At 45.1% G+C, this 22,354-nt stretch overlaps 1 protein-coding gene across 1 annotated transcript in view; it reads right to left on the bottom strand.

Moving 5' to 3' along the window:
• ARPC1A (actin related protein 2/3 complex subunit 1A) overlaps window positions 1-22,354 on the bottom strand; it is a 156,162-nt gene that overhangs the window by 69,559 nt on the left and 64,249 nt on the right. The window contains exon 5 of the mRNA XM_078665051.1: window positions 7,860-7,967. Within this exon, the coding sequence (XP_078521177.1) occupies window positions 7,860-7,967 (108 nt within the window). The remainder of the gene's footprint in view (window positions 1-7,859; window positions 7,968-22,354) is intronic.

The raw sequence follows: 22,354 nt of genomic DNA, 5'->3' as shown, positions 1-22,354 counted from the left end.
TTGGACCTTTGAAGGTTGAGCGTGCTACACTGCCCAGCTGTCTGATACAAAAAGACCTATTGTTATCTTACCAAAAACCTGAAGTGGGCTTAAAGCCTGCCTCCTGCATACCTATGGCTGGCTTTATGGACACTATCATTTGTTTGTATCTTATTCGTTTACTTGTGTTGCCCATCTTGTGTTTGACCCACCACTGGAGCATAGTCTCCTTACGTGTCATTCCACTACTCACTTTTAGGGACCTTTTCTTTTTTGCTTAAGCACTCCACAAGAGTGCAATTCCTTTTCCAGTGGTGTCCCTTGTGTGCTTCTCTACCCATCCCCGCTCACAGTATCGTTCTGTCTCATATGTGGTTAATCTGTTCTCATCTGAGTTGCTCTTTCGCTTGTTTGCTTCTCCCTATCTAGATTGTTGCTCCTGTGTTACTCTTTTTCCCTTCTCCTGCACACTCCCCATTGCTTCCTGACCCCACCCGCTCATCTGTTGCACCCCACCCCTGCAGTTCTATTATTTAGTCAAATGTTTTAATTTTATATCTTACTTTAAAATTTAAGTGCTTTTGTGATACTTTTCTTTTTCATTTACAGATCTGTTTTTGATCAAAAAAAGAAGCATTGGCTTCATTTTGGCGACATATGCATGCATGATCACTTTTGCACATTGTGATTACATGCATGTGCATACATGACGCATGCAAGCGCATACAAAATTATGCTGATTCTCCCCTGCCTTCCGCGGGAGCCTAGTTCAGCGAAGCCCTGCATTTTAAACCTTTAGCTCTTATTTTGCCTTCATTTTTTAAAACTTACCTCTGTCCTCTTCAGGGACCTGTCTCCCGCCTCGTGGCCCCCCGCGCAGCCGAGGTTGACGCTGCAGCGGGTCAGGCTTCCCAAGCTCGCCGCCACCAGCGAGCCGCCCCTTAGCCACGCCCACCTCCGCTAGGCCATGCCCACTTCTTCCTTATAGGGAGGAGCTGACTACTAGCTCAACACACCTGATTCTCCCGTGCCTTCCGCGGGAGCCTAGTTCAGCGAAGCCCTGCATTTTAAACCTTTACCCCTTATTTTGTCTTCATTTTTTTAAAACTTACCTCTGTCCTCTTCAGGGACCTGTCTCCCGCCTCGTGGCCCCCCGCGCAGCCGAGGTTGACGCTGCAGCGGGTCAGGCTTCCCTCGCTCGCCGCCACCAGCGAGCCGCCCCTTAGCCACGCCCACCTCCGCTAGGCCACGCCCTGAACGTTACTACAAATTATGTGTCTCCCCCGTACGCGCAGCGGACGGGCGCAGCGGGCGCGCCGAAGGCACGCCTAAGGCAAGCCCGTCTGCGCCCGTCCGCGACCAGGGGCCACAGACCCTGTTCGTCCATTGGTTTACTCATCCGCTCAACTCTCTGCACTTATGATTCCCAGCCCGCTTTCCCCTCCACTAGTGCAGCGTCTCGACACTTTTGGTGTTTTCGCGCCCCACCTTCCCTGGTCCCCCCCCTCTTCACACAGCCTCACTTCTTCTCCTCCACTCCCTCCAATAGCATCCTCACTCCCATCCTTCACCTTTGCCGCCTCAGCCTGCCTGCTCAACACTCGTTCGGCAGTCAAGCATCAAATGGAGCTTTTTAATCTCTTAAGCTCGGACTCTCCTGACTACTTATTCCTCACCGAAACTTGGTTCTCTGCAGATTCGCTCCCGGACCTTCTGGCTATTCTTCCCGACACCTACTATGCTCTTCGAGCGGACCGCCCGGCCGGTAAGACCGGAGCTGGTGTGGCAATGATTCTTCGTTCCACCCAAAAATTCCAGCTTCTCGACCACCCACCCATACCCAATGTGGATTACCTCGTGGCTCGGTCCCTCAACCTCACAAATCCTCTTACTTTTGTTCTTATGTACCGCCCTCCCCTACCTATGCCTCAGTTTGTGGCCTCCTTGCAGGACCTTTTGGCCACCCTGGCGGTCAATAATTTGTCTGTCATCCTACTCGGAGACTTTAATTACTGGCCTGATGACCCTAAAGAAAATTCCGCATCTAAAGATTTTTCTGCCCCTCTTCAGTCCTTAAATTTTGTGCCTCACATCACAGCCCCCACCCATGTCAAAGGCCACACTTTGGACCAAATCTGGTCATTGCGCAGCGAAATTTCCCCTCCATCTATCTTCCCGTGTATTTGGTCGGATCATTTTACCATTTCCTTTAGTATTCTTTCTGCTTCCTCTGCTAGACCCCCCCTACCCAAGGACATGTTAGCCCGTAGCTGGAACCAGACGGACCTCACTCTTCTTTCGTCTTCCCTGACCTCCTCAGCGCCTGACTGGACGAATCTCTCTCTCGAATCTCAAGCTAATGCCATCAGTATATGGCTCTCTTCCTCTTGTGATCAGGTCGCTCCTTTTAAGAAAGTCAAAACCGTCCGCCCTCATGACGCACATAGATGGTTTACGAGTGAGCTCAAAGACCTTAAACTCAATCTCAGGCGCTCGGAACGCCACTGGAGAAGAAATTATTGCCCTCTGCTTCGTGCTAAATACAAGCTTCTGCTCAACAGTTATAAGAAGGCAATCCTGTTGGCAAAAACAAATTATTTTACAGAGAAAATTGCTCTCTCTGTAAACAAATCACGTGAAATTTTTTCCCTTGTTCAGCAACTTGCCACCTCCGATCGCACGAGCACTACCTCCGTTCCCACTCAATCCCTCTGTCTTGCACTTAATGATTATTTTATCAACAAGATTGCCAACATTAAAGCTAACATCCCCGTAGTTTCTCAACCCCGCGTCACTCCCCCCCTCCCACTGCCCTCTTCCTCTCTGGATCATTTTCCCTCTATCTCTATTGACAGATTCCTTCACTTGCTTTCTAAAGTCAAGTCCGGCTCCCCGGCCGACTGTGCTCCGGCTCGGATCCTAAAAACTCTTTTCACTAGCTGTCCTGCCCCCCCTCTTACTTTGCTTAACACTTCGTTGGCTCAACGAGACAGCTTATTTATCTATTGACTTATTTCTTTATAAGAAATTTATCTCTATTTTATCTCCGTTTGGGTTATATACATATAGGTTTCCCATTTGGAAGGTAGTATGCTGACTGCACGCTAAGAACACCTTTCCAACATGGCATCCGTTCATACTCCTGGTTACCAGTACCCCCAGAGGCCGCTTATTATGTTTACGTGTTTCCGTAACTATGTTTGAGTGTCTCCATAATTTCGCCTCCCTGATCCATATCACCACTCCAATATGGCCGCCAAACCTAATCGAGTTCAACCATACGGGTCTCCCAGAGGCATACTCTTTACACCAGAACACGTTTCTTTGTTTCTATCATTGAAGTATCCTATAAGAATGATCGTTTTTATCTTTTATGAATGGGGAATATATATATAGCTTATCCCTTACCCCGGTTACCAATGGGGACTCCACGGTATGGACACCCCTTAAAGATGGCGGCCGGCGAAGCAGTGTCCTGATGGTACCTGCGCGACGTGTTCGGTTATGCCCAGGTGTGCCTACTTCAGCAATTAAATGGGGTATAAATACAAGTACTCCACTCTGGGCTCCTCACCAACAGGTGCTATACGGACTGGGGGTCGAAGCCAAGGGGCTTGATGGAACACGCTTCAGGAGTACTTTTTACTTGCGGTAAGCTCACTACTTAATCGCATGGTTTGCCGTCTCACCTTCAACTTGCGTGCTTATGGCACTTCGGGAGGGCTGTGTGAATGGGGCCAGACTCTCTCAGATGGGGGACACATATAGTATTAAAAGTCTTCTGGACGGTTCATTTGACATCCTTGGGGTCTTTTCTTTCATACTGAACAACTGCAAATCTTTGAGCCTTTGTTCTCCTTATGGACAGACGTATATAGCTTATCATATACGTGCTATTGTCGAGCACGTTTCAAGAGTTCCTTCACGGGATGGGAGGGTCCTTTAATCAATTAACCGACTAAACTTTAATATATGACTGGGATGTTGTCTCTCCGAGATTCTGAATTGCTTTGATATAGATTGATTGCTTCTTTATTATTTTTTCTATACACAGGAGGAATATTGGGAAGCATTTATCCAAGATACTCTTAATAGTGCTCATTGAGGACAATATTTTGACTTTCAGGTAACTAGGTTTTATCCTAACATGCGTAATATATTCTATGACCCAGGTTAGGTACCCTCTAGGTGACCTTTGCCTTTCCCCCTTCACAGGTCCAGGTGTACAACCTGTGGATGTTGCAACTTGGACACACTATACTACCCCAAAGTCTTGAGGAGAGGTTGCCTGAAATTCATTCTTATATTAGTCACTATAGATGCTTCCTTCAATATTCGGGTAAATAGGTTTATCTTGTATAATTTCATACAGTTATGGGGCCTTATTTCGGTTTCTTTTTATACAAATATGATTCTCTGTTTAGATATAGGTGCACAACCTTTGGATGGTGCACCAGGGACCTCTCCATGCCGCCTAAGACTCCGCAAGAACAAATTATAATTAACCAATTTGAAAGGTAACAGTTTTTTATTCTATGACTTTAAAACCCATCAAGTCCCTTAGGGCATTGTTGGGTTCCCTTATAGGGAGTTTTCTCTGATAATTGGATCAGTGCTTCAAAAGCAGGGGCCGATCCCATAATCCTTCATATTGGATTATTGATATAACCAGTATTTTGAAGTTTGAATGCAATGGTTATCTCTTATTTTCTTCCCTTACAGCATACCTGCAAGCCTAGCTCTGATATCCACGTGGAAGGATAAAATCGATATAATTCTAGCTCTTGGCTACTCAGGCTTATTTTAACGCGAGTGGCTCGCTCTTTATGAGGATTACTTGGTCTCTGTATCCTTTAGGGTCTCCAATATGTGTTCACGCATGTAATGACGCACTCGTGTTCTCCTCCTAGTTTGTAATTGTTCTTATCAATTAGGTTCATTAGGTTGTCTCTCTCCCTTCTTATGATCTTTATCAATTTCCTAAACATACTTTTCCTTATCCCCCTCTCTTAAATCTCATGTTGAAAATAGGTTTGGATCACAGCCCCAAGTACTGCAATACTCCCAACAGGGATCCACACATCTGTGCCTTCGCCACATGATCGACTACACCACTAAGAATTTCATCTTTGCACTTGGTAGGTTCTGGTCTTTTACTCACATTAGAATAATGTGAATAAAGTCTCTAAAGGCATCTATTAGTGGCCTCCTTCGTTTTTCCCATTAACCCTCTCCCCTTTCCTTTTAGATCTTCCCTTTCGCTTGCATTAAACCATTAATCTAGTTTGTGTTTAGGTGTTTGGATGATATTTACACAGTCAACAAATGAATTATAATGCTAAAAGTTTTAAATTTTGCTCTATTAACTACACCAGGCACCTGTGTTTCCCCCTTGGTTTGGGGTGACGACTTAATTCTCGTCATTTAAATGTAGCAAATATGTGTAGTATATCAGGCATCAAATTGTTTTTAAATCTTGTAACTATTGTCGCTCGGCTGAGCTACATAATGAACATGATTTTAATTGTATGTCTTGTATGTTCTTTTTATGTCAATACAGCCCTGAAGAAGTCCCCTCAGGGACGAAACGCGTCGGCTGTTCGTTTCTCTCTATTTGAAAAAAAATAAAGGAATCAACCATACAAGACCTTTATGGACATTACTATTTATTTTTGTGGAACAAATTCTGATCTCGTTGCAAATGTGATATGGTGCACCTGTGCTTATGTTAATGGCTCTCGGTTCTGTCCCTGCTTCTTTTAAAACCGCTATGGTTCTCCCCATTATTAAAAAACCAGGCCTGGATTCTTCTCTTCACACTAATTTCCGGCCTATCTCTCTCCTTCCTTACTTGGGGAAGATTTTGGAAAGCTACGTAACATCTTGCCTTTCCTCATACATCGCGGAAAATTGCCTTTTGGCACCCCATCAGGCGGGCTTTCGTCCAGGCCACTCTACGGAGACTGTGATCACTGCTGTTCTGGACGAACTCAAGGGGAAAGCGGACTCCAACCTTCCCCAAGCCCTGGTGCTTCTCGACTTGTCGGCTGCGTTTGACACGGTCGACCATGCCATTCTTCTCGACCGTGTCAGCGCAGCCGGCATTAGGGGAGCAGTACTCTCCTGGCTAGCGTCCTTCCTTCAAGGCAGGTCGCAAGCCGTCCACCTTTCAGGCTTCTCCGCCCCCCCCGCCGAGTTGTGTGTGGGGTCCCCCAAGGCTCTTCTCTCTCTCCCCTTCTTTTCAATCTCTATATCTATCCTCTTATTCTTTCTCTCCGCGAGCAGGGGGTCTCCATGTACAATTACGCGGATGACCTCCAACTCGTCTTTGATCTTTCCTCCTCTTCTGATTCCCCCCTCTTTCTTAGCTCCACTTTAGTCTTTATCTCGGAGTGGATGAGCATTAACCATCTTAAGCTTAACCCGGATAAGACGGAGCTTGTCCTCACGGGTGGTCCCTCTAATCCTTGGTCCCCTACTCGTTGGCCCCCTTCTTTTGGTTCCCCCCCCCTTACCGGTCTCCTCTGTTCGCACCTTGGGCATCAAGGTCAGCAATGACCTTACTATGCATGCCCAAGTTAGCTCCGTTGTTTCATCTTGTTTCCTTTCCCTCCAACTCATTCAAAAAATATCCCGGTATTTCTACACGGACGCCCTCAAATCCATAGTTATGGCCCTTATCACCTCCCGCCTTGACTATGGGAATGGCCTCTACGTGGGCATACCGGCCTTCGAAACTCTACGGTTACAGGCCATTCAAAATCAGGCAGCCCGTCTTATTTTCCACCTTCCAAAATCCTCCCACATCACGCCTATACTCAAGTCCCTTCATTGGCTCCCTGTCTATTTTAGATCTTTTTTTAAATTGGCCTGTTTAGCCTTCCGGGCTTATACCCACACTGCCCCTCTCTTCATCACTTCTTTAATCACTCCCTACACCCCGGTTCGCACCCTTCGTTCTTCAACTCTCTCTCTTCTCCAAGTACCCCGCTTCCGTAAATCCCGAACAGGGGGCACCCGTTTTTCGGTTCTTGCCCCCCAATACTGGAACAGTCTCCCTTTCTCTATTCGCTCTATTCCCACTTACCTCCCTTTTTGTAAAGCCCTGAAAACCTTCCTTTTCTCCCAGGCTTTCCCTTGCTAGCCCTCTTGGATGCTTTGTAGAGTCAGGTACTAGTTCTCAGCGCCAGGAAGCCGCTTGGCCACAGTGCGCTTTAGTAAGCCCCTAAATAATAATAATAATAATGCTGCCGCTAAGTCATCACACCAGATGCTGTACAGCATAAAAGAAAGAAAAAAAAGGTATTGAGACCTACTGGCTCTGCTAAATATAAGACCCACTGGATTTGCCAAATGCTTGTTTGTTGCACAAGGAATTCTAGTGAGATGTGATGCGGACAGTTTTTATTTACTGCCTTTTAGTGTGTTCCTTGTATACGCCCATGCTAAAAGGGATATTTAAATACTGACATTTTTTACTTAACCCCTTCGATGCGGATGACAAAGCCAGCTCGTCATGGGCGTTACCTGCGCTACGCGGATGACGAGCTGGCTTTGTCACAAACCGCGCGATTTTCAAATTTCAGCGCACAGCGGGAAAACCCGCTAGCGGTTAAATGTTGGGTACCCTAACCAACATTTGGCAAATTTCACAAATGTCAGCAACCATAATTTCTCAGACTTTTCTAGTTAGGTGGCCAACTGCCAAAGTCTCAAATATGATTTTTCAATTCTACGTTAACCCACCCCCCCAAAAAACTGCATACCTCAAAAGACAGTCATCGAGCCAGTGTGAAAACACAAAGAATGCACAACTTACAATTTTTGAAACACGAAACATTAGTACATTTACCTGTGTGTCTAATTTGTTTTTATCTTACCTGCTTTTGAAATCACAGGATCCAGCTGCCAGCAAAACGTTGTTGGGATGCCAGTCTAAACTAAGCACAGTGGAACGAATGGGCTTCTTAATGTGTTTGCTCACCCACCTAAACAGAAAAAGATTCTATTTTACAAATCAAAATGAATAACATCCCCATGATCAAGCCCATGACCATAACAGTATCCAATGCTTTCAGCTAAAAGGTACAGAGGAAAGGCGATTACAGGAGACACTCGTTTCTTGAGCAGGGTAACCTTACCAAACTCTCAACATAATCCTTCCTGCTCATGCCCTTCTACACTATGAAGATTATTTAAAACTTGTCAAAGCTATATTTTTATTATTTTATTTATTTAAAGTTTTATACAGCGCTGGCTAGACCCAGAGGTATCAGAGCACTTTACATGAGAAGATAATATAAAGCATAGATAAAAAGATAATGAAACAACATGTAAAATATACAAAACAAGCTAGATATACAGGTGCCAGAGCTGTACACTTCAAGTAATTAGGAAGATGATGTTCGGGGAAAAGGACAAATATTACTGAACAAATATAACATGATGATTGGAAAAAAGAGGCAGGTCACAGGTTAGGACCCCAATAATAATTGGGCCAAACATGGCATACAAGTAGATAAAAGATAATGAAAAGAAAATGTGAAATATACAAATCAAATAGATTAACAGGGGCAAGAGCTATACAAATCAAGTAATTAGGTAGAGGATGTTCAGGGAATGGACAAATAGTACTGAACTAAAACAACATGGTGAATTGGAGATCAAGTGCAGGTCACATGTTATGATCCCCAGTAATAATTGAGGAGGTGGATTTTTTGGTCTTTTTTGAAGCTGAAATAAGAGGGATTACAGCGCAGGTTTTTTGGGAGGGCATTCCAGATAATAGGGGCATTACCAGAGAAGGAGCACGATTGTGTGGATTTCTTTTTATGCAGTGGTGGGATTAGGAGGAGGGTATTGGTGCTTCTCAGGGGTCGTGTGGTGCCTGCAATTAGGAGTTTCTTGGAGAGGTACTGCGGAGAGTTTTGGTGGAGGACTTTATGAGTAATGCAGGCATATTTATTTTTCGAAAATACTCTGTAACCTTGTAGCGTGTAAAAAAGGATTCTGCTTTTCAGTTGGAAAATGCTTTAGCTACTAGAGTCTTAACTTAGTGGTGGAAAATAAAAACAATCACTGAAATGCAGGTATGAAACACTTTGCTCATGTCAGGAGATCTCAAACACTATGAATGGTTTTACCATGGAAAAGCTGAAAACAAAAGGTAAACAACTAGTTTTTTTAATGTTATAGCATCATTTGTTGAAATGGTTTTGCATCTTCAAGATAGGATGTTGAAATGAAAAAGCTCACCATTGTTAAACGTGTGCAAACTAAAGCTAATGCTATTTTAGATAAAGCAAATACTACTAGAAACATCAATTACCTCACGTGCCAGGGTGATGTTGGAGAATGTTTAGAGAAAAAGAACTGATAAAGAAGTGGGCAAGAGAAATTCATAGCAGAGCTCAGATGTTTTAGAGGTTCTAGGATTTGCAAAAACAATTGTTTGTTAAATGTTTTGAAGATGAATCAGTGGGCATTGTAGAGTTGGGGAACCATCAATAACTGAAACCGGATGAACAAGGTCCTGACAAATGGGCTCTGTGCTGTGAGATAATACCCTCTAGAATCAGGCAATGTAAAAATCACCTCAATCATATGGTGCAGTAATTGCATCAGAACTTTTAACTGCTTATGGAGGTTGGCAGAATGTAGTGGATGGAAGGGAATAGGACGGGGACCAACTGGGAGAACGAAAGACTGCAACATAACAAATGTTTTTAAAAATACATGTGGGAATTTAATACTGGGCCCTGTTCTTGGATGACTACCATCCTACTTGATGTTGATGAGACAAGGAGTTTACTAAACAGGTTACATAGCATGCTGGTGATTTAGTAATCTGATAAGAAAATGTAGTGAGGAGTTCCAGGAGATTAGTAATCATGGATGAAACGACTTAAAAGAGCAACATTCCCTGTAAACATCTTACAAATCCATCTTGGATGCATACAAGCATTGGTCAAGTTCTGATGCGCACCCACAACATGACAGGTAAGAATTTGTACTAATTAGGAGATGCATATAAACTAAATCAAGGGTACTTCGTTTTTTTAAAATGTATGGTGCAGACTCAAATTCAATCACATACTTTGCAAATTATCACTGTTAAAAACACCAATCCTAAAACAGTACTGATAACGGAATCTACACTGTCACTAATTTGATTCAGCCTAAAATCTAATCCATAAACCCAATTAGAAAATGTTAAACTCTAATCCAATATTCTAATCCAATAACCTTAATTAATTGTGATTAACAACCAAGTCTCTTTTCCTCAATGCAGTACAGACAAACAAGAGATAATCACCAGGTGGTGAACAATTATCAGAATACGATAGGTCACCCTGCTAATTTTCCTTAAACCATCAGCAGCTTTTGATAGGATATAGCACTAGAGTTTGAACTCTACTCCTTCAACTTGGTGGATTATCAGGCAGAACACAGGACATAGTCACATTTATACTAAGTAGTTGGAAGTATCTAGCATATAGTGTGGATGACCAATGTGTGGCAGGTCATAGGGTTCATTTGAATTAACAACACAGTTTTGTTCTACATGGAATCTTTATGAAACTATTGTCAGGCCTGAGAAACATCACTCACCAATGTGTTTATAACAGGATGCTTTATCTCAAGACTTTCAAAGTGAGTGATAATCACTACATGGACACTCACAACACTAACTGGTGCTGGATGTACACGTCCTTGAAACTCACCCAATAAAGCTGAATTCATCTTGCACCCACCCTTACTAAATCCATGATTCAGGAATGCATATCCTTGTTCACCAACATTTCTGACACACACACAATATTTTGGATTCCCATACATTGCTTTTACAACTTCCAAAACTGACCATATTCGATGTTTCAACTTTAACATGGTAAATAAATTAAACTACAGATTTGTATCTCAGATTTGTCACGGCCCCATAACATCTCTAGCCACGAGAACTGAAATGATTTTAAGCAAAGTACTTCCATCTCCAATTCGATATCATTCCTCAGTCAATGAAATCTTGTTTCAAGCTTCAGCAAATTTGAGTACATTCGCCCAGTTTTATAATGACTTCCCCACATCACTTATCTTTGGTTTATTTAACAGTTTTTGGGTAGAGCAGACAAAACCGGTTGGTATCAGAGGGGTTCACACAGTAACTATTTTACAATGTGTTGTCAAAGTTCTGATTAACTAGGTATCAAAATCAAATAGCTCAAACAAAAAATACAGGCACATGAATAAGAAGGGAGCACGGTGGTGGGCAGTACTGAAAATTGGAAATGTGCTTATAGGACAAAATACTCATAGGACAAGCTATACCTATGAAATTCAAATAGGCAACATTTAGAGCGTGCTGCCAAAAATGTGTAGAGTCAGATTAAGTTAAAGCATGGGTTTGACTGACAGGGAATGATTGTGCTCAGTTAGGGCTAGAGACCGCTAAGACTGTAGGGTGGTTGGATTGAATGGGAGGATGAGTTCAATGGTTGGAAGAGGTGTTTGAATAGTTGGTTTTCAGTTCCTTTTTGAATGTGTAGAAGGAAGGAATTATGCCAATGTCTGTAGTGGAGTAATTCCAAAGTCTGGGGGTGCTTCCTGACAGGATTGTTTCACTATTCTAAATTTCTTCATAGTGAGCGTTTCAAAGAAGATAGTGTCTGCTCTTCTCATTCATCATGGCTCTCCAGAGATCAGATGCATGCACGTCCTTCCTTCAAGGGAATTGAAATAACCTAGCCTCGACAGAACTTGGGCCTTAACAACTATTTTGAGGTGAAGTACTGGGATAAATCACTTGACCATTTATTAGCACTAGTTGAAGTTGGGCTCTCATGGCCAACTTGTTGATGTGGTGCTGAGGTTTTGGTGTTGGACTAGACTATGATGGAACCTAGTGATTTTTAACAGTGTTAAAGTAGAGATTTAGCCTGACTCTGGAACATGGTTTGAGTTGGCTCAACATCCTGTTATTCTGAGCAATCACTTAATCTTCCTATGCCTAAAAATAATTTGACCCTGGGTAATGTTATCTGGTGCTCTCGATAGGCACTCTTAATGCCTTTGGTAGACGTTTGTGCCAAATATAAAACATAAAAAAAGGTTAAGTATACGTTTGGCTTGCTGTCAAGCCGTGATCTTTCCTCAAGCCACTTTTCAGCAGTTGTGTGGCTATTGTGCGAGGAGGACAGAAAATTAGTTTTCAGTGTGTTGTGCTTTAGATGAAGAAGTCATCCCAATGATTATTTATGAAGCTATGGAAAGGTCTTCCGAAGATTACATTTTCAGATGGGCCTGTGTGTTGTTTGTGTATAAGTGATAGGTAAAGCTCAATTATCTACTGAATAATGTGGGAGAAGTGGAATGGAGCCTTGTGGGGCTTTCTGCTGAAGATTGGTTATGCTGGAGATGGAGTCCGCTATTTTCATGTACTGATTCCAACTCTCTTGAATGGATGTGAATCCGCTTAGAAATGTGCCATTCAGGCCCATTCTGACATCAAGTGCAGTACGCTGAGTGTTGAAGGCCGCTGACAGTTCTATTTCTGTCATTCACCTTCATTTTAATTCAGACTTATTATTTAGAAGTTTTCTATAGCGCTAACAAGACCCGAAGGTATCAGAGCGCTTCACAGTAGTGGGCATGAAAAAGAGAACAACATGAAACAAACCCAATAAAAGCAATCGGCGACAGACAATTTGGAAAGAAGAAAAGTTCGGACAGCAGGGCTTCTCAGTACTGGATTCAACAATAACGCATGGATTCTGAGACGTTTGCAGCTCCAAGTTATCCATAACCAAGGGAGCGGATCAGGCACAGGGATTTAAGTTGGCTCTTGAATTCTGCATAGGACGGTAGAGTTCTGATGTGCGGGGGGATGGCGTTCCATATTTTGGGGGCATTTCCTGAGAAAGAGCAATCCGCAGTTCTCTTCCTTCTGGTTTTTGAGCAGCAGGGAATTAGAGCTTCTCAAGTTTCTGGCTTGGCCTGCTTTTTTGAGCTTGTTAGCCAGGTATTCCGGTTTGCCGGTGTGGAGGGCCTTGTGGGTTAGGCAGGCCGTTCTGAAGGTACTTCGCATTTCCACAGGGAGCCATTCGAGTTCTTTGAGAGCCGGGGAGATGTGATCATATTTTTTGCAGCCTGTGATCATTCTTGCTGCCGCGTGAAGTGTTGTTTTTAGTGGAGCCAGGTGGGATTTGGGGATGCCTGTTAGGATTGAGTTCCCATAGTCCAGTCTTGATAGAACTAGAGATTGTGTGGCTAGTTTGAGGTCCTTGTTGGGAATGTAAGGTTTAATTTTGTTCAAAAGTCTGAGGTTGAAGAAAGCGCTTTTCGACGAGTTCTTAATGTGATTTGACAGGGTTAGTTTAGGGTCTAAGGTGAAGCCCAGGGATTTAACGGAGTCGGCTAGCGTGAGGTTACCCTTGAGAGCATCGATCGACTTTAGCCACTCGGTGATTTGAGGGTTATCTTCTTTGTTTGAGATGAGGAGTGTTTCTGTCTTATCGGGGTTGAGTTTCAGGTGATTCTTTGTCAGCCAGTCTTGAACTTCATTTAGGACATCGTTGAGTCTCTGGATGTCTTTAAGAGAGGAGATTTCCAGGTAAATCTGCGTGTCGTCCGCGTAGAGGTGAAAGTTGATGTTGGCGTTCCTGAGTAACTTAGCGAGTGGTTCCATGTAGATGTTAAAGAGCTGGGGGGAGAGCACCGATCCTTGAGGGACACCCTTGTTGACTTGCTGGGTAATGGAGGTGAAGTTCTTGATTTTTATTAGTTGCGAACGGTTGTGTAAAAAGGAGGAAAACCACTTGAGAACTACCTCGCCAAGGCCGGCTCTTTCTTGAAGAGTCATGATGAGGAGCTTGTGGTCCACCGTGTCGAACGCTGCTGAGAGATCAAGGAGTATGAGGAGGCAGCACTTGTCAGCGTCAAGAGATCCGTGAATGTCGTCTATGATGTTCAACATCGCAGTTTCAGTGCTGCGGCCTTGTCTGAAGCCAGATTGGAGGGGGTCCAGGAGATTGATGTTGTCCAGGTGTTGCGTCAGTTGCAGGAGTACACAGCGTTCAAGTGTTTTCGAGAGTAAAGGGAGGTTAGATATTGGTCTGAAATTGTTCAAGTCAGTTGAGTCGAGACCGGGTTTTTTCAGGAGAGGAGTGACTTGTCCCATTTTTAGACAATCGGGGACCACACCGCTTTGTAAGGAGCTGTTTATGATTCTTCCCCAGATGGGCGCTAAGGTAAGCTTCATTTGTTTGATTAAAGATGGGGGGATGGGGTCTGAGATGTGTGCTGAAGGTTTGGCGGTCGAGATCAGCGCGATTATCTCAGTTTCCTGGACGGGGCGAAAGCTTAGCCAGGGGGAGGGAAAGGAGTCGGATGGGAGTGCCACTGGGGAGGTCGAGTAGCTCTTCTGGAGGTGTGGGTTGTTGATGTCTAGAGATAGTTCGATTTTTTGGACTTTATCGATGAAGAAGTTGGCAAAGTTGTCACAGAGTTCTTTGGAAGCCTGTAGGGTTGAGGGCAGGGGCTTTGTTGTTTGTTGACTGATTATGTTGTAGAGTTCTTTGGGTCTGTTTTTGGATTTGACCAATGCCTCGCAGAAGAAGCTGGATTTCTTGTTTTTGATATGGTTGTTGTACTTCCTACGGGCTGATTTTAGTTGAAGGCGGAGAATGGCGGTTGGGTTGTTTCTCCACTCTCTTTCTTTGGTTCTTAGGTTTCTTCTTTCTGCGTTGAGGTCCGCAGTGAACCAGGTTCTGGATGGAGTGGTTCGGTTTCTTTTGAGCTTTAGAGGAGCTAGATTGTCAAGTATGGCGACTACCCCCGAGTTGTAGTGGTCGACGAGGTCGTTGGTCGAGAGGTGCATAGTGTTATTTGAAAGAAGAGCGCTTAGTTGACCTTCCAAGATGTCTTGGGGTACTTGGGAGAGGTTTCTCGACCATTTAGGCGGGACTTGCGGAGGTTTAAGCGAGATGATGGGGTGATTGATGTGGAATAAGATCATGTGGTGATCTGACCAGTCAACTGGTAGTATGTGGTTGACCGTGATAGAATTCTTTTGGGCAATGATGGCGTCCAGTGTGGCTCCTTTGTAATGAGTCTCCTCAGTACAATGTTGGGTGAGGTTGTTCTCGTCAAGGAGGCTAGATAGCGATTTGATTAGAGGGTTGTGGGTCTCATTCCACCGGATGTTCAGGTCGCCAAGAATTAAGTTTTTGGAGTCGCCCAGTGAGTCTTGTGCAATCAGGTTTGATAGTTGGTCTCCGAACTCGTTATTTCTGCCCGGGGGGTGATAGAGTAGGTGGCACAGTAGAGAGTCATTGTCTTTTGTCTTGATGACAGTGGATAGGCATTCAAAGGAGTCATACTCGAAGGAGGCGGTTTCTGTGATGCTCCAGCTGTCCTTGTGGATGATAGCGACCCCACCTCCTCGTTGTTCAATCCTATCTTTGGAGATGAGGGAGAAGCCAGGTGGAACCAGCATGTCTAGGCAGGGAGGGGATGTCTTATTAAGCCAAGTCTCCGTGAGGAACGCAACGTCAATGTCATGTGTGAGGATGGCTTCAGCTAGGTCCGTTGCGTGTAGAGAAGCCGATCTGCAGTTGATTAGGAGGCAATTGGTGAATTTCTCCTGATTACTGGTGGTTCCCTCTTAAGTCTCTCTAGGTATAGCGGTGAGGACTGGTAATCTCTGTGTATTGACGATGGGTCGGTCTTTCCGGTGACCTGTGATGACTTGAATTTTAGATTTGGGTGACTCCGCAGGGGAGGAGTCATAAGTGGCGGCAAGTAAGGCTGCTTCCCTGTCTGACATAGGAGTTTTTGATCTAAGGGGCCTGGCGGTCGGGTGATTTGAGCCCACTGGAGTGGGAGAGGAAATGGAGGACGTTTTGACGTGGGGGGAGGTCCGGGGGGAGAGTTTGTGGGGATTACAGACTATTCCAAGGTTAGAGATGATTTCTGAAAGACCATGGGTGATAGTGTTGACCTGGTTTTCCAGGGCTGCGAGCCGTTTTGATATGGCCTCAAGGAAGGGGATGTAGGCATCCGCGGTGGGTCCGAGAGTGCTAGGGTTCGAGAGGGTCGGTTGGGGGATAGGGGTCAGGGTGAAGGACGGAGGGGTGTTCTGAGTGGGTTGGGAGATAGGGGTCAGGGTGAAGGACGGGGGGGTGTTCAGGGTGGGTTGGGAGATAGGGTGAAGGACGGGGGAGGTGTTCAGGGGAGGGTCCGGCGGGGGTTTAGACAGGGGGGAGGAAGGGAGGAGGACAGGGGGGTGCTTGAACAGGGGTGGATTGAGGGATGTAGGGAGACTTGAGGGGAAGTGGCTCGTTGTCTGAAGGCAGCCTGCTGGCGTGGGGGTGATTGCTGTAGGAGGCTGTCGTAGCTTGGTGTTAAGGAAGGTGAGGAGGTTGGAGGAGGGGGAGGAGGGGGAGGAGGAGGGGGATTGAGTGTCCTGCGGATGTTGGGTGGCTGAGCATGGAGGGTGAGGTATTACTGGGGGAGGGGGGGCCTGACGGACTGGGTAGGGGTTGCGGAAGGGAGTATCGCGGACTTCACTGTGAGTTGTGGTCGTGGTCGGAGGCGGCGTAGAGGCGGGGATGGGGAGGGTGGGAGGGGCTGACCTAAGTGTGGGAAATATGGAGTCGAAAGCTTCCAGGTTCTCATTGTTAGCTTGGATGAGGACCGTGCCATTGGTAAAGATGGTCACGGTTATGTAGCCTCTGCCAGCTGATCTGAACGGAAGAGTCGTGGTTAGTTTGCAGCTGTGGAGAGTGGAAGTTGTTTTGGCGATGAACATCCGCGATCTAATCGTGGAGACCCAGTATTCTGGTCGTTCAGTGTGGAATATTAGGTCCATCTTGGTCGGTCCGTTGGAGGCCGAGTGGTAGATGTCCGTGATTAGGGTTTCTTTGTGATTGCGAATGAGTTTCTGCTTGAGGGTGCGTCGCTGCTTAGTAGAGAGGAGTGGGGGGAAAATGATGGTGAAGGAGTTTCGGCTGTAAGGTTTAAGGTGGGCAAGTGGGGCTGGTGGAGGGGGGGGCTGGTCCCGGGCCATCGTGGGTGTGGTGGGAGGGGAGCCAGATTAGGTAGGGGTGTGGCGCTAGAGTGGCCCGGAGGGCAGGCGACAGATTGAAGGTGCAGTTCAGTAGGACCCGTGGTTAGAAGTCATGTGGGGCATTGCAAGCCCTCCTGGTTCGCTATTCTGCGCAACGGATTGCAGTTGATGGTCGGGGGCATGGCAGTTAGACTCAGGGCCTCTGCCTAGGTGGAAGGCACTCTTTCCCTTCCTTTACTGCTCTCTTCGTTGGGGTTTTTTTTTTTTTTTTTTTTTATCTCCTTGTTGTAGTCCTACTTTTGTTTTTCTGGGGTGTCCTGGTTATGAATTCACTAGAAAAAGATCACACTGGAGATGTGGCAAGGGCCCCTGAAGCTCCCTTTGCATGATGAGGTAGGACATCCCTGTTGCCCCTCTGTTTGGCGCCCCCAGTATCTACCAGTATCTATGTGTGGGTCAGGCGACGTCCTCTTTGGCCGCCATTTTAAAGTCAGGCACAGGCCGGCTGTGGGTGGAAACGTGGGGCTCTGGGTAACAGGCTTAGTTTGGTGGGGTAGTCAGAGCTGAAGCTTGGTGGTGCCCAGAAGAATGCCAGTACTCACAGTGTCTACTGAGTAGGCTCCGGTCAGGCGATGTCCTCTTTGGCCGCCATTTTTAAGCCAGGCGGAGGGATGGCAGCGTTGGGAGTCCTTGTGCTCCGGTTGGGGAATTTAATCCCTGCCAGTGGAGGTCGGGGCTGAAGTTTAGCGCCCTCAGCCCTTTCACGACCTCAAATGATGCAAGTTGCGACTCTGGGGGAAGGCTCGGTCAGGCGAGGTCTTCAGAGGCCGCCATTTTGAGGACAGGCGAGGCGGGCAGCGTCGGCGGAGAATCCCTGAGCTCCAGAGCAGGAGCTAGGGTCTTCCAAGGCTGGTCGGGACTATGCCGCTCAGGCTTCGCCGTGCTGGCAATTAAACAGACTTCACTGTACCATCCCAAAAGGTCTTTAAACCAGCACTCAAGGTACCCAGCAAATCTTTCCACTGTTGGTGGTGTTACTCCCAACGAACAGTAAGGAAACAACATTTTTGCTAAATGCAAAAAGAGACTTTAAAAAATGGTAATACCAAATCTCAACTCTTAACAAAAGCACCAAATCTCTGGAACCTCATGATGTGTGTTTTCTGGGAACCCCTTTTTATCCACTTACCTGTAAATATGATTTTTTTTGTATATATCAAATAAACCTAAATAATGTCACTACACCCATGGACTTCGACCATTGACTGACGTTTTTTCCTTCACTTTTACTACTGCTCATCTAAGCATATTCAGGATAAAACTAAAAGGACGTGGAAGATGAAGAGAGATGATTGGGAATATCACAAGTGGGTTCTTAGAAGCCATCTGAACTAGATCAGGTTAGCGCGTCAAGAAAAACAGATTCCCAAGACCCTCATTGTCCTCCAGGAAGCTGACCAGGCTGGTCTCTGTATTCATCCCTCAACATATATGTTGCCCTAATTTGGTGCGTTTTATACCCATTTGCGAAACAGAATGAAATCCTTATTGGTCCAGCAGTAAGATTATCAAACAACTCCATGTCAACATTTTGGCACACTTCAAATATAGCCCCTCTTTGTTGAGTCAAGGTGATGAGATGATACCCCAGCCTCTCTTAATTCCACAAACCGCTTCACATCTAGGCCAGACTATTAGCTCTGTGACACAGAACACAAAACGGGAGAAGAGAAACATACACTCCATAATTGTTTATTCTGCAAATACAGATGCAGTTATAATTTGATCACTTATTCTTTAACACTCAGGTCATCATTTAGAGGGAATCAGTAAACTGTAAGCCCCTCCCACAAGGAGGTCAATTAAATTATTGCATTTTTTCACATGAAGTGGAATATCGTCTGTAATATTCACCGCCAGAACAGAGTCAAGAAGCTTTTTTTCCTAGTAGAAACAGTCACAATTTTTACGCAATGTGGTACTTCAGTAAACCCATATTACGTTTATAAACCAACTGAAACATGTTAAACGTATGACAGTCTTATTGCCATATATTAAAAACATATCTGGGAGACTAATGGTCTACTTTCTAGTTTGGTGCAGTGATAATCACTGGCACACGTTTTTAATACTCATTTTTAATGCTGTACCAATAACAGCCATGAATATGAAGCTGCTTTAACAGTGCAGAATGGGGGAAAAAGTCAGACAAATGTAGTGCTGACATAGTTTCTTCTCCGCATCATTATGAATACATTGCTGCTACTAGAGAACATGCAGTGGTAAAAACAGAAGTCATGCTGTTACTACCGTACATCTCCCCATAGAAGTTTTTTTACAGCTTTTTGTTACTGGAAAAAGCGGTTGGAATTACAGGCAGAAACAATGTTTTTCTTTAGTTAGTCCCCAAATAAAATGTCAAATTCTAAAAGAGATAGGTTAAAGTGTTATCAGGTTTCTGCTATATTGACAGAACAAGTTTATATTTAGGTCTCAGAGTAGAACACTAATTGCATTTGTCTATTTTTTTAGTTCAGTGGTAACACCAACTCTTGGTATATCACTCATATACATCAATGTATATTTGGTACATTAAGGAACTCTTACACTGAAGATTGCAGCCATTTTAGTTTTAGATTACTTCATGTAAGTTTCATGGTCTTCTGTGTGCTTGTTTTGTCTTATGTCTTCTCATACCTCTGCAGCACATTCGGAAATGTAACCGCTTACTCACACACCCCACCCTTTACTTTTTGTTAATATTTCTGCTGTCTTACTTTACAGCCCCACCTATGCTTGAGAAATCGGACCCTGTTCACTCTGTGTTCTCTTACCCTTTCAAACACACTGAATCTTGGGCTATTTCTATTTATCGGGATGGCATTTTAAATCCCGTGCTAGGCCCAGATCTTTATAATGTTGCTTTGTGCGTCCAGGATACATGCCCACAGGCTCTCTAAAGGCTTACACATCTTCCAAGATCACATAATTTGGCTCTCTGCTGCACCATCTTTAACATAAATACAAATATATCATGGACGGAATGCTTGAATTAATCTGAAACATGGGTCTGGATACAAGACCTATTCTTTTTTTAGGTCTCGCCTTTTCCATTCCGAAGGAATGGGAAATGGAGAGAATTCAAGTGCTCAAAATCCTCGTGAAACCAAGGGCTTTTTGGTGCGGTTTTCTTTGAGTTCACGTGAATCACGTGACCAAACAAGCACGCGCATCAGCCTCCCTCCCTCCCTCCTAATTGCATTTTGTTCACGGCCGCCACCACATCAAAGGGCTTCTCCCCTAATTATTCATGGCTGGCCGGCCGTACTTTCAGTTTCCCGGGCGCTCTTTATTGAAAGCTTTTTGCCTATCTCGCGGTCTATCCTCGATCACTCCGCTGCTCTCTAGCTATGCTTGTTATTTATTTCTTTTCGTGTCCGTCTGTTCTCCATGTTACTCTCTGCTTCGGATGCCTCTCTGCTGCCCTCTTCTGTGGCTGTCTATCCTTGATCACTCCGCTGCTCTCTAGCTATGCTTGTTATTTATTCCTTTTCGTGTCCGTCTGTTCTCCATGTTACTCTCGGCTTCGGCTGCCTCTCTGCTGCCCTCTTCTGTGGCTCACCCCCTTATCTATTCTCCTCTGTGCCTCTTTCTCATGTGTGCTTCTCGTTCTGCCCCATCTCTCCCCCACTGTATCTGTCACTCCTGTCTGTCTATCCTCGGCCCCTGTGTCTCCTCTCCACTGCTGTCCCCCCCTATCGTTTCTCCTCGTGTCCGTCTGTTCTCCATGTTACTCTCGGCTTCGGCTGCCTCTCTGCTGCCCTCTTCTGTGGCTCACCCCCTTATCTATTCTCCTCTGTGCCTCTTTCTCATGTGTGCTTCTCGTTCTGCCCCATCTCTCCCCCACTGTATCTGTCACTCCTGTCTGTCTATCCTCGATCACTCCGCTGCTCTCTAGCTATGCTTGTTATTTATTCCTTTTCGTGTCCGTCTGTTCTCCATGTTACTCTCGGCTTCGGATGCCTCTCTGCTGCCCTCTTCTGTGGCCGTCTATCCTCTACCACTCCGCTGCTCTCTAGCTATGCTTGTTATTTATTCCTTTTTGTGTCCGTCTGTTCTCCATGTTACTCTCGGCTTCGGCTGCCTCTCTGCTGCCCTCTTCTGTGGCTCACCCCCTTATCTATTCTCCTCTGTGCCTCTTTCTCATGTGTGCTTCTCGTTCTGCCCCATCTCTCCCCCACTGTATCTGTCACTCCTGTCTGTCTATCCTCGGCCCCTGTGTCTCCTCTCCACTGCTGTCCCCCTCTATCGTTTCTCCTCTCTCCGTGCAGCCGCTCCTCTGTGCCTGTCTCTCTTCTGTGCCTGTCTGTCTCTCATTTGTGCCTGCCTGTCTGTCTCTCCTCAGTTCTGCTCCTCACACTGTTACCCTGCATGCTTCGAGTGCAGCACTCAGCACGCCGCTCGCTTCCTCATTCCTCCGACGGAGTTTACCAGAAAGGTGCTGAGGAGAGGGTGTCTCAAGAACTTGTACGACATCAGCGTTCTCTCTATTTCTCACACTTCCATCTTCTTGCCTTTCCACCTTTCCCTCCCTTTTCACCTCTCCTTTTTTTCTTCTTCCTTTTTCCCCCTCCATCTGTTTCTTTATTTTTCTGTTTATTTCATTCTTTTTTGTTTCCTACTCCTATTTCTTTGGCTTGTGTTTCTTTCTCTTCGTCCCCTATTTCTTTCTTCCTTCTTCTCTATTTCTTCCTATCACATCTATCTACCTTCTTCCGTTCCCTCCCTTCCCTTCTTTTGTGTAGCACACTTTTACAATGTATTTTTTCCTTGTTTTGTGCCAGGGCTCTCTTTGTGTAGGGGTCGCCCTCAATAAGCAGCATTCCACCCATTTGATTAAAGTGAGGTGCACTATGAGTGAAGTTTTAAAGAGGAGAGGGAGGTGGCTACTTAGAACTCGCTAGATTGTGTACAAACGCAACAGAGCAAAGAGACTGAAAGATTCAAACCTGGATGTGGTGCCACGCAGCTTGGGAGTGGATAGTTAACAAGATTAACAAGCATTGGCATAGCCAATAGGTCAAGCATTTGGGACCTTATAAGTGTTTAGCCATGCAACAGTTGGTGTTGTTGCACCAAGGATATTCTGCTGCATAACTAAATACTTATAGGGTCCAAAATTACATTACATTACAATTGCAAATAACAATGCCTTTTATTTTTGTTTTCATTTTAAAAACATAAAGGGCTTTGTCATTTACAAAACCAATAGCTCCAACTTTCCTACTGCGAGACCTATTGGCATCGCCA

The sequence above is a fragment of the Lissotriton helveticus genome, chromosome 10, assembly GCF_964261635.1.
Source record: "Lissotriton helveticus chromosome 10, aLisHel1.1, whole genome shotgun sequence".
NCBI classification, from domain to species: domain Eukaryota; kingdom Metazoa; phylum Chordata; class Amphibia; order Caudata; family Salamandridae; genus Lissotriton; species Lissotriton helveticus.
This window is presented reverse-complemented; position numbering and strand designations above follow the sequence as displayed.